We start from the raw sequence: 15,893 nt of genomic DNA, 5'->3' as shown, positions 1-15,893 counted from the left end.
TCCCCTGGCTTGAATGAAGAGCATCATATTGGCTCATCCATGTCTACCATGATTTTTTCCTAGGTACTAGGCATCCCTCATAGTCCACAGTCATTGGAACATGTTGCAATAATGGGAACAGGTCATTATTTGAAAACATTTTTCATGAATGTATTGGGAACCAAAGCAATTGTGGGGCACATTGTTATAACTGGCCATTGCTAGTTTACAGCACGTATCATCACAATGACCTTAGATACTACTGTTGTATCAGTTATTCCTTTCAAGTTGGCATGATTTAAGCTACTTTGAGCAGTGGTTATTAATTCAGCAACTTGCTCACATCACCACCTGTGATATGGTATGACATTTCCCAAATTTTGGAAGTGTAGCTTCCACCATTAATGTTACTATCAGTATCCTGGTTATCAGAATTCTTATAAGTGTAATCTACAATTTAATTAACATGGAGTCAACTAATTCACCTACTTTGTTCATGCTCATGCCCATTTTTAACCAGTTACATTGTAATAATTTTATTCACCGTCTTTACACAAGCTTATAGATTGTTAAAATCACATAAAATTATAACATTTCTACATTTGATATTGTTACATTTTAAAATGACGACATGTTTCGATGTTCATCCCATCATCGTCAGGTCTATCAATTAAAATTTAAAATCTGTTGCACTTGCTGCCCTGCGTATACTGATTTGTTCTATCCATTAGATTTTATTTGTTTAACCTTCAGGCTTCTTCCATTAAATTTGGAGGCTGCGTCTAGATGCCTTAAATCTGCAAAATCAATTTTAATTTTCATATCGTGATTCTGGATAATGACATAGGAAATGGAATAATTTTAAAGAATTATTACGCAATATACTGCTAAACAGTTCCTTTAGCTTGGAAGTAGCTTCTCACTGCAGACCCAGGTTAGTCCACGTAGTGTAAGTGGTGAATAAAGTGGCAATTTTGACAGAACGTATTAAATACTCCTTAACAAGTAATTGTGTTCAAAATGTTCTAGTTTCCTTGACGAGGTTTCTGTTATGCTGTAATCGGTGGTTTTCAGCGACGAACAGTTTTAATAATTCATTCTAAGCATGTTCCAAGGAATGACATGGGATGTATGTGCCGCATGTGTTGAGTGATACATCATCTTTGCAGTCAGCGCATGATTGCAGTTATTTGACAGTAGGTAATTCTTGTTGCAACAAGAACCATTTAGAAGCACACATATCCATTAATTCCTCATCGTCATTGCCACTACTTGAATAAACAGTTTTTACAGGCACGCCTAATCGTCAACTACCAGTCTCGGAATTGAGTCAGCAGGAATGATAAGCCTGGAACAAGAGTCACTGTAAACACGCCCTAGGTTTTTGCTATGCTATACCATACCTTCCCGGCTTCCAGCGACCTGTTAGGCTCCGTCTTGTACGTACCCAAAGTAGTAGACTGTGGATTCTGTTACCAGTTCAGCAAGTAATAATCACGTGATTGACTATTTTACTACATGTTTTCATCATGCTTTGCGTATTCCTTCAGTTAGAACTTACAAATAAGTGAAATTGTGAAATGTCATTTCGTCCGTATAGTTCGCTGTAGGCCTGATCGATTCGTATGTGTTTTCAAAGTAGGGGACAAATAATTAAATGATACAGAAAAGTGACATTCTCTATATTCCTGTGTAATTGATACTTGTTATAGTTTTGAGAACACAAGTCTGCATTAAGAATGGTGGATTCAGGAGCGAAGGACTCCCGACTTCTGGGTAAGTACTTTCATGTTTGTGCACTTGTTTGCAGAACTCTAGTTGGTGCCAGAACTCTTTTATATGATGCCTAGCGTTCATACGTTAAGGTAACATGCTACTGTGCATGTACATGATTAATTCTAATAAAGGATAGTTTTGATGCCGTAAACTGTTCTGAATGTATCAAAATAAATTAGGTTATACATATGTAACAAATTTGGGTTAGATTGCATATGGTTTATTATAGTTTGCCACTGTTTTCCCAGAAAATACTAGGAGATAATTTTGAATAGGTTACACTCTTTACGTCATCTTTTCAGATTAAATGATCATAATGATTTTAAGATACATTACACAGTAATGGCATTTGTAGACCATAAACAAGAACTCTCAAAGTTATGTCACTTAATTGATTTCAGTGCAAGCCCTCTGGGTGATATGCACATGTCAAAATTGTTATCAGGCACATTGCAAACATTGTCCCTCAATAACTACATAATTTTATAATCCATTTCTCTGCGTCATATGCACTAGCATAGATTGTGATAAGTGTTACATATGTCAGATATAACTTAAAGGTGTCACAGTCACTGTGTTTGTAATTGTTACTTTCAGAAATGGTTTGCACAGAATTTGTACATATGTTTATGATATATCTATAAAGTTTCATATGTGTAGCATATTTTTTTATTAAGCTTATTGCTTGCCACGGTAGTCTAGCGGTCAGAACACTAGCCTTGTAAGCCTGGGGTCCCGGGTTCAATTCCCTGTGGTGCTCAAATTTATAACTTGTGTTGGGCAAGGCCGTGATCTAGGCATCACGGAGTTTTCCTCCGGGGGCTTCCCCGGTTTCTCCGTGGCATCCCAACAATTACTCCACTCACACACAGAAGAAGGCAATGGCAAACCACTTCTGATCATCTCTGCCAAGAATGTATATATATATGAGCAGGTCCCTGACAACCTGAAGAGGTTGGAAGGATCCTGTTCATAATATATGGACCTGTCGTCAGACAGAACACTACAAATAAAAAAATTTTTATGAGGTTTTAAGCTTTCATGACAATGTCATTCCAGGTTAGAGGTTTCTCATTGTAACACTTTATGTTATTGGCAGAAGTTTCTTACAATAATACATGGTGTGATAAACTGCAGTGTTCCACTGTTTGCTTTGGAAGGGTGATGAGGCAATATTAAATCTCTTTCTTTTTATGTAAGGTCTTAATTTGGTCTCTGTCATTGTATACATCTGATGTTACCTTACTATGCAGTTTTGCTGTAATATTATTTCTTGATTCTTATGGCTAGCAGGGATAATGATTAAAAGGCACAGGCAAGATAATAAGTTTTACTACTGTTGGAAGGTCCTGGATGTCCTGAATAAATGATTTGCTGTATCTTGGTTGTAAATATGACAGTTAAGTTAGGACAAGTAAATAAAGTGAGGTTCCTCTTAAGGCACTATAAATTTATTGTCAGTTGTACAAAATAGCCACTTAATTTTAATAAACAAATTTAATTGTCTGCTAGTAGATGATACTCAAATCTGTGTTGAATAAAATATACATACACAAACATGAAATGGGTAACAATTTTTCTTCATTTTCAGTAGTTGTTGGTACACTTATTGAAGCAGCTGCTGACAGAGATCATGCAGTGCGTGAAATTATCACTACTTCTTTAAGGAGAATTGCTAAGAAGCATCCAAATTTTGTGCTAAAAAATATAGTTTCATGTCGGATGAGAAATCCCAAGGTAAGAAATATCTTAGTAGGACTATGTTATTTTGTGGGTAATGCAATAAGCCAGGCAGCAATTGAACTTAATTTTGATGATTTATACTTGTATATTTTCTGTTATGCCATGACTGTTGTCACTGTTAGAGATAATGGTCAAAACTTGTGTTTTGTTTTTGGTGTATTTGAGGAACAGGTATACAATAATGACTACCATTTATGTGATTATTTTTAGTATGTGCACACCCATGATGTTATTTACTACCAAACCATGTGTACAGGGTTTACACAAAAGAATGGTGCGGTTTCAAAAGTTAATAAAGAATTTATTTCTCACCTTACACGGGCACAACATACACCGTCAGCGGTGGCAACTGTCCAAGTTTCTCATGCGTTAATTACAATCCTTCTATGTGTGCACCCTGGGTCACACGGTAATCAAACTCGTCCGATCCAACGCTGTGGAAAAACACGATTGAGAAGCACTCCTACATTCCTGTGAAAATGGGGGGGGGGGGGGGAAGCTCCGTCCAGTTGTAGAATGTAATCGTCATAATTGGTATTCAGTGGTATTCAGTTGGGGTAACAACCGGCTTTCCAACATGTCCAATAATGAGTTGCCAGTCACAGTTGCACCATTCTTTTTGTGTATACCCTGTATTTATACTTACTAGTAACTAGATCTGCTATAAATATGACATGGATTGAGTTATATTAAACTGGCCTGATTCAGTCTAGCTTATCACTGAATTTAGATTTGTTAGAGAAGTATCTAAATATGAGATAAAAATGTTTGTTTTAACTTGGATAATACTATTAGTGTATCAGGATTAGAATATACCAATAGCAAAATAAACTTGAGAAACTGGTCACTATTTTGTAGGTGTATACCATATTTTATTTAATTTCAATATGTCCACATAAATAAAATTGGGATTGTGTTTCAAAAGTAATAAAACAACTTCATCTATTTACAAAATGCTATTATGATATGAAATTCCATGTATAAAATTTGCATGGTCTTTCAAGGTAGGTTTGTCATCCTGATGGAGTGTTGCAGAGGGGCTATCAAATTTTTTCCCACACTTCCTGCCACTCTCACATGTTATCTGCACAATTTCTGTTATCATTGCTTTCATGTTTGGTACTAGTCTCGTCTGTATGCTGGACACCTACCACCCCATATTTACCATACAGATCTCATCATGGGATTTGTCATGTCTGTGTTATCACAACTCTTCTTCTTTGTTTACAGGTTTGTTACATAGTAGATTTATTAAAACTCCTGTCTCCTTCCTATACTCATAATGCTATCACATGGTTTGGCATGGCTTCCATCTTGTGTATTTCATACATGCTTGCTTGCAATTGTTTCATTTCATGGACTGTTTTGATTTGTGCATGCATTTGTATGATTTATGGTGTACAACTAAATGTTACTTAATGAAGCTGAGTCATGTATTGGAAACTGTTATAGATTTCGGCATCACATTTGATAGCACTGTTGCAAACAATGGAACAGATATGTAAGGAGCACTTGCCTGATATTGATGGTGACATGGTGCTTCAGTTGATTGACTTCAGTTTAGAGGAGATAACTCAGACTACAGACTATCAGCCAGATCTACATTTGCCTGCATCTGGCATTCTGGTAGCTTTGGGACAAGTTCACTGCAATGAAGTATGTGCATTTTCTTCTTATGTCATGATTCAATAAAGGTTTTGTGACATTGTTTGATTTGTTATATGAATATTATGTCTGGACTTTGTTCATTGTCTAATGTTGTTTTTATATACAGGACATTTTTGGATTTGGCTGTACTCCTGTCTTCAGGTGGTTGGTTGTCATTGTACTGACAAATTTGTTACTAGCTTATTTTAAGATTCAGTAGTGATTCATTGTTGATATTGATCTTGCTTTTGGGTGCTGCTACCATGTGAAAATGAATTATGTTGCTGACATTTCAGAGGAACATACTGTATCCATTATCATGGTTGAAATGAGGAGTGTTGTGGAAGTAGATGGTTTAAAAAGGAACGGGAGATGGATCAGGAATGCAAATTTTCCAATCAAAACCATAAGATGAGAAGGGGAGATGGAGCTATGTATGGGCCAATAGGAAAGCCCTTTTTGGGGTGTCGCAAAGGAAAATTAAAACAGAACAGAATGTGGATTATGTAAAATGTAATGGCATGATGATTGTAAATATTAAAGTGGGAAGTATGTGAAAAGGATTGGTCATTGGTAATTGTGAGATACAAATATACGAGGCTCGTCCTTAAAGTAAGTTTCCCTGGGGCCGTTTACAGAAACAAAACACAATTTCATGGAAATATTTATTGCAACAGATACAGCAAGTGTCCAGCTATTTTTCAACATATTCGCCACCGGAATTGAGACATTTGTCATACCGTGGGACCAACTTTTGAATACCTGTGTCGTAGAAGTCTGCCGCCTGGGATTGGAACCACTGTGTGACAACCATCTCCGCCTCTCTGTCATTCTCAAAACGGTGACGCTGACCGGACAGGAATTTCTTGAGGTGTAGGAAAAGATGGAAATCACTGGGAGCGAGGTCCGGGCTGTAGGGTGAATGATTAAACACCTCCCAGCTGAACTCCTGCAGGAGACTTGCTGTCCGTCGAGCCGTGTGTGGCCTAGCGTTATCACTGACCGCACTTCACAGTCGGCGGGAGCTGGAATAAGAACCTCCATCTTCAACAGCTGCAACGATGCTACTGTGAGAACGCGGGAAGTACCGTTAGTGCATGCGCCATGCTACGTCATTGCTCTATCACGTACACACAGTCGCTTCGCGCATTATAAGGTTTGCTAGCTGTGGGACGAGTGGGAAACTTACTTTTGGGACGCGCCTCGTATTATAATTTCTTACTAGATGGTAAGTATTGGCAGTATAACAAAACTGACTATTGACATTTATTTATTGTTATTGTTGAAGAAGCTGCAGCATTTCTTAGTAATTTGTAATTTAAGGATAATAATTGAAAATATAATTAAAGTTAGTGTGATTAAGTACAATTATAATATTTGTTAAAGAGTAGTTAATTATTATGTTGCATGAATGATGACACAAAGATAACTTTTCTCTGTTCAGGTGTTGGGAGGTCTTCTCAGGCACTTCCAGCCAGGTGTAATTCCACACTATTCAATTCTGCACACCATGGGAGCTCTAGCTTCGGCTAATGTATTTGGTATAGTACCATTTGTTAAAGCAACCCTGGGTACAATGCTACCCATGATGGGCATGTTACGAAATGATGCTATGAAGCAAGTATTTTCATACAGTGAGTACGTTTGTCCTCATTTGCGTTGTATAGTTATAAACTTTCTTACTGTTTAGTACTTTCCCTGTATATAAACTTTTCTCAGAAGTTGTTACTTTAAGTTTGCCTTTTCATTAATTGATACAGAACTGTGTATAACTGTTATCAACTGCGGGGATTAGATATAATGTTTTATGTTCCAATTAAAATGTCCTTTTGATAATCCATCTTTCTAGTTACCCACGGTTGGCAGGGCAGGCATTCAGTGTCGGAACTGAATTTTCTTCAGTAAATTTCACCAGGTGCATCCATATCACAAGGAGATAAGGTGGATGCCAAGCTTCTCTTGAGACGACAGTATATTTTTGGATAATGTTATCTTGTTATATATGTAATTTAATTAACATTTATTTGAATGGATTTGTTTTGCGTATACATTATTATTTACTATGTAGTTTCTGATATGAACTTAAACCTGCCTTGTGGCTCTTGTGATTGAGGTATAATTACTAGATATAACTATAATTTTAGCTGTTGTTTTGTATGGGCATGAAACTTAGTCCCTTTCCCAGGAGAAGAACAAACTGCCAAGGGGAATATGTGGACCGAAGAGAGGAAGTAACAGTAGGATTGAGAAACTGTGTAAAGAGGATGTTCATAATTTGTACTCTTTATGAAATATTGTTAGGTAAAAGCAAGTCAAATTATCCCTGGTGCTCATGCCATATAGATGTATGGGAGATTGGAGTGGAGGTATGGCACTACATGGAAGTGAGTGGTTACTTTTGTGCCCTACTTGTTTAACCTGCGAGGAAAGAACTCTGGTACCCTTGCATAGGATGCTAGCTGGACCCTAGAACTGGTTTATAGATGGTGTTGATAAATTTACCTAACAACTTGCTGCTGAGTGAACTTATATCCAGCATATTGTCATTCACTGTAGTGTTGATGTTGTACTGAAATAACTTCAGCACTAAAGATGGAGTCATTGTGTTCCTCCAAGAACGTTGGCAAACGTACAAGTCCACATGATGTTAGAACTCAGGAAACTCATAATATCTCCATTTCTGTGTTAACCTCAAATCTCATATAGTCACTATACTAGCTGAGTTATATTGGCTCAGGATTTGATAATGTGCCAAGCCAATGTTTTGTTAAGGTGGATATAAAAGCCTAGCATATGGAAAGCTGATAGTCCTTGAAGGTTTTGTTGACCATCCACTCCACCCAGAAATTCACAACTAGATATATTGCTAAGTTTTTATTTTCATGTTTTCAGCTCTGGGGAGGTTCAGTGATGCAGTGGCTGATTACTTAGCAAACATAGACCAAGCTCCAGATCCTACAGTGAGGAAAGAATCGTTTTCATCAGAAATAAATATAGCTTATGATGTCTTGGCAAATACATGGATCCATACAAGGGAGCCAAAGGTATTAAGTTTTGAGTGTATGAGAAATCATAGGGATATAAAAATCAGTTTCCAGTGCATGTCTCCTCACCATGTGTTAAAATATTCCTGCATTTTTATTCTTTTTCTAATTTTATTATAGTGATTCTGTTTGTCACTATTTTACTTCCTAATCACATGAAACTCACCAGTTTTTTGTGTTGTTATTTAATCTCACCATGCTCCATGTTAATAACATATTTATTCCAACTGACATTTAATCTATGATCTTTGCATTTGTGTGAATTTAATTTTGGTTTGAATTGGTCTGATATAATTTGTACTTTACATGTAGCTTGACCCTTTGCGGTCCCTTTTAAATACCACTGCGGCTCTCAGCTGGTCTATTTAAATACCACTAAGCTGTATAAATTCAACTACCAATATGAACTGGTTTGATTTTCTTTTATAACTTGCATAAAGTGGAAGAAACTTTGCTAAATATGGTGAAAATATGTTCTGATAGGATCACAGTCCCTGTTGTTTGAATACTGACCGTGGGAAATATTTTTCCTTAGTCTTACCAGGAAAACTAGGATAGAAGTAGTGCAAAGAAGAAGGCTTGAATGATATGCTGACACTGTTTGCCACCCTCAGTTTGACTCCAGATCATGTAAAAAATTCGTAAAATACCTGGCGGACTCAGTCCGACATCGGACCAGAATTCAGATTTTTAAATGTCGGACTCGATCCGACATAGGCCCGCAAAGGGTTAAAACAGATTATCTCAAAGATAGTGTATCATAAAAAAGATTAGTAAACTTACAATTTTTATTAATAAAACATTTTTGATATGGTGATTGAATACAAGTAAAATAATTTCTGATCTTTACTGCACTTATTTATAAAACAATGGATTTATTTGTCTAATAAATATAATCAAGGCTAATGAGGTACCAGTATAACAACAGTATAACAAAATGTTTTTGGATTGTGTGATAAATATTGATTTATCAAGTCAGCAGAATGCTTATATACAAAAAACTATGTATTTGAACAGGTCTGTGAGATGGTATTACAAGCGATTGGTCCGATGTTTTCTCTACTTTCACCTGAGAAAATTTCCGAGCAGGTGCCAAGACTCATTCCTGTTCTGCTTGGTTTGTACCGACGGAATGTGGACCCATATCCTGTAACGCAGTGTCTTTCTGCTGTCTTACTTGTGGCTCTTGCTAATCATAGGAGTTCTGTAGAACCACTTTTGGACAATCTGCAGAATATCATGTTTGATTTGGTAAGATCAGTCATAGTTCTACTGTTATTAACATCTTCATCAAAGTGATTCAAAAGTTGTAGGTAACATTCATAATTCTAAAGGTGCAAGGAACACATGTGGAAACTGTACTCTGGTGTGGATTGCACCTTTTGTTTTGTGTCTGACATTAGTTGGTTTATGTGTAAAATAGCTGAATATAAAGGTCAGTGATGGATGCAAATCTCAAAGGTTTAGTTCAAATTTAAGTATAGTTATCCATTCTTGTTTTCACCCATTCTGTTTGATAACTGAATCTGTTTACAACTGAAATTAAACCTGTACCAAAAGTGAAATTTGAGTATTGCATAGTATTTACAGTGACTTGCAGGTGTGTAGTGTTTATTTGTATTGTATTGCCCGTAGATTTCATATTTATAGTAAATGCAGGTTTTTCTGTTAATTTAGGTATGCATATCACCAGACTACGCTCAGCCTGCAACTGCAAAGAATCATTATGAAGTTCTGCGATGTTTTGACTGTTTAGGTTAGTGAACTTATCTATATTTATACAAATGTGTATTACAGTTTACTCTGTATTAATCTCTGATTTTCTGGAGTGCTGGTGTGCATGACATTTGGTGGTGTTACAGTATGCTTTGTATCATAAGATATGTTAAATGCTGAGATTTGTCTGTGCTTGAGTAATCTACAGAAAAAGATTTACATAGATTTAATATTTGCTACAGGATCAAGCTGGAAATTTTATATATTCCACCTTTTTATATTATTATTGTTGTTGTCATCAGCATCGCCCTCACTTTATAATCGTATTTCTTGTAGCGGGCCATTTCCTGGACAAAGTCATTGAACTTTTGATTCAGCAGCTAAAAAACAATAATGATAGAGAGAGAGTGAAGGCCCTGTTTGTTGTCACCCACCTTGTGAACTCATCAGAAAATATCATTCGCTCCAGGATTGCCAGCCTTGTAACTGCTTTGAGAAATATGTTGGGAGAACATAATGTCAAGGTATGAGAAACTTTAATTGTATAGTTAAGTTTCTTGAGTATTGTAGTTATTTTACACAATGATAAAATGTAAATTTTGGGAGTGATGCTTGAAACTGATTTTGACAGAACATAACATTATTTATTTGCAGTAATGGTGACATAATTTTTAAGTCTAAAAATTGGAATATAAGTTTTGGCTTGCTTTCATGTTGTTTTTAATACTGTTAGGGACCATGGTAATGGAGGCTGTGGTGTCTTTTTCCTCTGCTCTTACTGATTTACCATCCATTATTCAGTCCTTGTTCCTCAGTGTTCCATAACCATAGAATTTGATATTAATATTTTTCCCTAAACCAAATATTTGGTGTTTTATGCTGGCATTGTGAGGTTTCAGTCAAGGCAGATTAACCTCATTATTTTTATCTGCATGGTGACACACTCATGACAACTTAAGAATTTGGGGAATCTTTGTAGTGAATAGGATCCATTACTTGAAATGTTTTTTTATTTACATTTGCTACATGAAGTTTGTATACAGTCCATTTTAAGTTCCAACAATTACGTTAGGTGAGTACAATTTTTAAGCTTACCTAAGTAATGAGAATCAAGCTGTGTCCTATTATACGTAGCAACATCATGCTATGTTTGTCTCTCTGTCAGGAAGGATGATTGGTTGGAAATGAAAATTAATTTTGTTTAGGTGAAGAAGGTGCTTCTGAAGGCTATAGTTGCATTTGCTTACCGTGGCTATTTGGATGGTACTGAAGGAAAAGATTTTGTGGAATTTATTGTGAAACACTGTTGTCCTCATCCAACACCTGTTGTAAGTATCTGAACTGTCTAAGATATTTTTGTAAATTATACCTGAAATGTTATATTTCTTTGTACAGATCTTATTTCTTGACTTTTGCCTGTCAGATAGGAAAAGACTTAAACAATGGTAGTTTGCTGGAGGAACTTCAAGAGACCTGTGCAAACACTCTCTATCTCCTTACAACCACAGTTCCACAGGTGGAAAACACTTTGTGGCCAATCCTGCTTCATTGCTTGCTAACAAGTCAGTACACCCCAGCGTGCTCTCATATCGTTCGCTGTCTAGCACTTCTAGCAACAAAAAGGAGAGACCAAGTAAACTTCACTGAAAACTCTGCCAAATTGGCACGTAAGTCAGTGGCATAGTTATTTTACATAACGCTATGCATTATCCCATTCTAGTGTCTAAGTATAAAATATAGTGTCCTGTATTTGCTGAATTTGATACAGTAATTTCTCCACCTATGTGGTAGACACGTTCCTGAAAAAATGCATATAAGAAAAGTGCATGAGTGAAGGGCTAATTTTCCATGGTGTATGGAACAAATCTTAGACAAAGTATACCCAGCTTCTCTCTCCTCCCAGTTGATGTTGTTCATTGCTCTTGTCCACATTGCTGCCTTTTACTGTGTAACCATGTTGAAGTTAGTACTGAAATGATGTAAATGAAGAACTGGTACATATTCTTCGGCTGCTTTAAACTGAAAGCGAATGTGTGAAGAAATGACAATATTATATGAGGTTCTATCAAAACTTTCAAATCTGTTGTCGTGGTTAAAATCAGAAAGTGTAAGTGACACTCACCATGGTTTTACTTGAAAGCATGTGTATCACACTGCAGAAACTAGACAATTGGCATTTCTACCAAACTCCTTACAAAAGTGTACACTGTCAGCAGAGCTCCATGCCATTATTATTATTGTGACACCAAAGGGTGTCTGGAAACTTTTTGATAGCATTTTGTATCTGAGCTGTGTTAGCCTAACCAAAGTAAAGTGACTGGCTATGGGTTGAATAATTAGGGTTTGATTCCAAATAGGATCAGAAATAATTTCATAGCTATCACATTCAGACTGTTTCTGGGGCTACCAAGCTTAGCCATAGGGTACTAGTTGTTATTTCACTGAGGGTAAAGTGGTAGGGGCTTGAAGCTGTTCGCTTACCTCCATCTAATGCTAAGTTTAAGAACGTCCACTTCTCTGTAGCTGTACATACAAAGTATGGTGCTTTGACACAGAAGCCCCTTTGCTATTTTCTTTTACAAGTGTTACAATTAAACTGGTATTAATCAAGTAAGTAACTAATTAATGAACTCCCTGCAGCAGAGACCTCCTTGAGAAACCTACTGTTGCTTAGCTGGTCAAGAAATTCCTTGTCTTGTGTAGAACCTGAAGGACCATTACTCTATTTGCAAGAACCCACTGATTGACTGTATCCTGAGCTAGCTGAATCCAGTCTGCACAATAACACAAAATTTCGTCAAAATCTGTTTTAAAGTCTTTCTTCCATTTATGCTTAGTATCCCAAGGTGGAGTGTGGTTTTTTTCATCCAAATCATGCGTAGTATGTAGTGATGAATAGGCCTTCAAATTATTAATTTTCTCAATTCTTCTGCAACTTCTTCTCTAATCAATCTTGGCACTACGTGGGTTAAGCATTTTCAAAATTGGTCTTAACCTTAGCTTTAAATACTTATAGAAAGGCATTTTCAAAAATTTTTTGTTGTTGTAATTAGTATGTTTTGTATTTTAATGCAGAGGAAGTAACAGGTCCACATGTTGTACTGGGACGGTGCTTGGCGCTACTGGGTTGTCCTCTTAAGTCTGGCAGAGGAGTTCATATTCTTCAGTTCCTCAAGAATTATGCTTTGAATGTCAGTCGCCATTTGAAACCACTCTGGGAGAGCAAAATACCACAGTTGGTCTCTTACCTCGAAAGTAAGTGGTTGATTTATTAGAATAAAAGTTGGAAATATCTTGAATACAAAGAAGTTTGTGAAGCTTTTGTGGTGACTAAGCTCAATAAAATCTTCTTGGGCAATCAGTTGTGCCAAATGGTTACACGAAGATACCAACGTTTCAGGAACCATCTCTGTCCCCATCAACAGGGTTCTGATGTGATCAGTACCCTTTTTTGGGAGACTGAGATGGTTCCTGAAATGTTGGTATTTTTGTGTAACCATTTGACGTGGCTGATTGCCCAAGAAGATTTTATTGAATGTTCATTCAACCATGGCCACATCCTAAATGTCATTAAACGTGATACAGTGTTTTTAAATAACTTAACAGATGAACAATTTTAGAAAACCATAAATCCATATTTCCTTTATTATTTCTTCCCCTCTCCAAGTTTGTTCAGTTACATATGAGAACTAAATTATGGATAATGTTTATGATTACGTATTGCATGAACTAAATTTTGATCCAAATTTGACATGCATAATCATTAATCTTATTGAATATGAATTCACCTGAACACCTGCCGTGATGACTTAAATTTTACAGCGTAGTAATATGATTTGAAATTGTAGAAAGAAAGGTGTTACCACAATGGCTGTAACAAATCTGTTGGGCCAATACCCAGAATTTATTAATATTAGAACATCCTTTAATGTAGATTAGTATAATCTTAAGTCTGCTTTTTTCTCATTTAAATGTCAGCAAGAGACTGCAATGATGTACTAATCACATTATTTCTCAGATTGTAAAGATAGTTGGGATGCACGAGTTTGGGAAGATCTTGTTCTTGAATTATTATCAGCAACTTTAACTGAGATGGATGAAGAAAAATGGACAGTTGGTCTAGGAGTGAAGTTAATGGAGCAGACACCACTTTATCAGAGCTACCCAGAGGAACGGGGGATGCTGTACAAATGTCTGGCTGTAACAGTTTGCCACACCACTGATTTGCAATTCATCAGTCATCAGCTGGATGCTATGTTGTGTTCCATGAGGCAGAATTCAGTTAGTGAAAGCAAGGTATCTCACCACAATATTGAACACTTGTATGATGACCAAGTCGTCTGCCTCAGAAATTAATTTGGGGGCACATAATGTTGAATCCCAGCTGATATTACATATTTAAGATTTGAGGTTTTCACAGTGGTGAATATGAAGATTTCTGTCTTCTGGGTTGTTGTGCTGTGTAGTCTGTGCAATCATATTAATGCATACATATGCTGTATTTCATATACTGACAACTTGAAAAGAGGAATTACTTTACTTGTATTTTTAGCACAATTTAGTCTCTGGCAGTTGTATCTTCAAAAACATTGTACAGAATTTAAGGAAAAAACTCTTTGTTTTCTGCAGGCTTGTGCACGAGCAGTTGGGATCTGTACTCGTAACCACTTAAATCTGGTATTACTGAAATTAGAGAGGCTGATAAAGGAAGAGCTGACCCGCAAATCATCACGCCTCCTTGGCTTCATGAAAGATGTGAAGCATGAGGGTGAGGTGGAGCGAATAAGACTGACACTGCTGTTATGTTATGGTGAGCTAGCACTAGAGGCCTTGAGCTGTGAGTTGCTGCCACATCTGGAGCAAGGTATTACACAATGGGTGCTTCAGCAGCTCCAGACTGCAAAGGTAAGGGCTGTTGAAACATAGGCAGTTATTGAGTTTAAGTTTTATTTGTATTTTATGTGAAATATTTGTGCTGGTGGGGGCTCTCATGCAGTGGGCTGTATGCGGCTCTCTGATACACTTTGTGTGGCCTGCATGCCTTTGTGGGAGATATCTCAATAATGACTGAGTTTGTTTAAAACATTATTGTGTAATATGTGAACATGTTTGTAATAGTAAGTAGCATTTTTATTGAACTGCCATCAAGTTCTTATTTATAACCTTGCAGCCTGCAAGTTAAGCACGGTTGAATGTGTTCTTAGGTCTGCAAAAGGTTTAAAACCCCTGGTTTGTAGTATCATCAAAAATACATGAGTAGCTGTTTATAGAAACTTTATTGGATTATTTATGCTGTACATTTGAACCAACTGGATCATTATGAAGCATATACACTTCAGTGTGAAAATCCTGTTGCCTAAGTATTGCATGCATGTATCTTAAGGCACACTAATCAACTGAGATCAGCCTGAGGGCTATAAAAAATCTTATATACTGCAATAACTAGTTTGCAAGTGTAACTCATTAGAAAGGTTCTTGAATTTGTGTTTAAAATTGAATTACTAAAAATTGTAAATTTAAGGAAAAAGGTTTTGGATGTTTTATTAATCACTGTTTCTTAAGTGTGATTAAGTAACTAAAATTATGAAATTATTAAAATTAATGTATGAAGGCATAGTTCATGCCTGTAATAAGTCAGATGCCTCAGTATGGTTGATGTAAAAAATTATTGATGCATTAAATATGTAAGGTGTGTTCCACTTAAAATGAAACCCTAACTACTACACATGAACCCCTTTTGCACAAGATGCAAAACCAGTGGCTGTATTGAATTATTGTAGCCATGTTCTGTTGTTGCAACTGATACTCTTCTTGAAACTGGTACAACAATAACTATAGTTTTTGTATTGATTGATGACCACTTGTCACAGACAGAAACTTTGTCACCAGTCAGTATATTGTCATATTTGATACTTTGTTGTCAGAATACACATTGTTGTGTGTTTCACGAATAGCAGCATATGATTTCATTGCAAAGTGATGTTTGAG

At 36.4% G+C, this 15,893-nt stretch overlaps 1 protein-coding gene and 1 long non-coding RNA gene across 4 annotated transcripts in view; one reads left to right on the top strand and one right to left on the bottom strand.

Annotated features, from left to right (window-relative positions):
• Positions 1 to 499: 499 nt before the first annotated feature.
• Positions 500 to 1,467, bottom strand: LOC147873720 (uncharacterized). The gene is made up of 2 exons (XR_015535299.1): positions 1,383 to 1,467; positions 500 to 776 (listed from the first exon to the last, which is right to left on the bottom strand). It is a non-coding gene; the product is annotated as an uncharacterized LOC147873720 (long non-coding RNA).
• c11.1 (maestro heat like repeat family protein c11.1) overlaps positions 925 to 15,893 on the top strand; it is a 30,536-nt gene continuing 15,567 nt past the window's right edge. Inside the window, exons 1-14 of one of the 3 annotated variants that reach the window (XM_087349519.1) lie at positions 925 to 1,175; positions 1,692 to 1,755; positions 3,347 to 3,492; positions 4,951 to 5,154; positions 6,590 to 6,779; positions 8,038 to 8,189; positions 9,207 to 9,440; positions 9,867 to 9,945; positions 10,242 to 10,429; positions 11,111 to 11,233; positions 11,329 to 11,572; positions 12,981 to 13,160; positions 13,924 to 14,201; positions 14,535 to 14,810. In XM_087349519.1, coding sequence (XP_087205645.1) covers positions 1,719 to 1,755; positions 3,347 to 3,492; positions 4,951 to 5,154; positions 6,590 to 6,779; positions 8,038 to 8,189; positions 9,207 to 9,440; positions 9,867 to 9,945; positions 10,242 to 10,429; positions 11,111 to 11,233; positions 11,329 to 11,572; positions 12,981 to 13,160; positions 13,924 to 14,201; positions 14,535 to 14,810 — 2,331 coding nt within the window. In that variant the 5' untranslated portion in view covers positions 925 to 1,175; positions 1,692 to 1,718. Of the gene's footprint in view, positions 1,176 to 1,473; positions 1,756 to 3,346; positions 3,493 to 4,950; positions 5,155 to 6,589; positions 6,780 to 8,037; positions 8,190 to 9,206; positions 9,441 to 9,866; positions 9,946 to 10,241; positions 10,430 to 11,110; positions 11,234 to 11,328; positions 11,573 to 12,980; positions 13,161 to 13,923; positions 14,202 to 14,534; positions 14,811 to 15,893 lie in introns of those variants that run through there. The other 2 variants (XM_087349520.1, XM_087349521.1) reach the window with 2 other exon arrangements.

Source organism: Zootermopsis nevadensis, unplaced genomic scaffold (assembly GCF_977971745.1).
Source record: "Zootermopsis nevadensis isolate Lab colony 2312 unplaced genomic scaffold, Znev_1.0 Znev_ptg000016l, whole genome shotgun sequence".
NCBI classification, from domain to species: domain Eukaryota; kingdom Metazoa; phylum Arthropoda; class Insecta; order Blattodea; family Termopsidae; genus Zootermopsis; species Zootermopsis nevadensis.
This window is presented reverse-complemented; position numbering and strand designations above follow the sequence as displayed.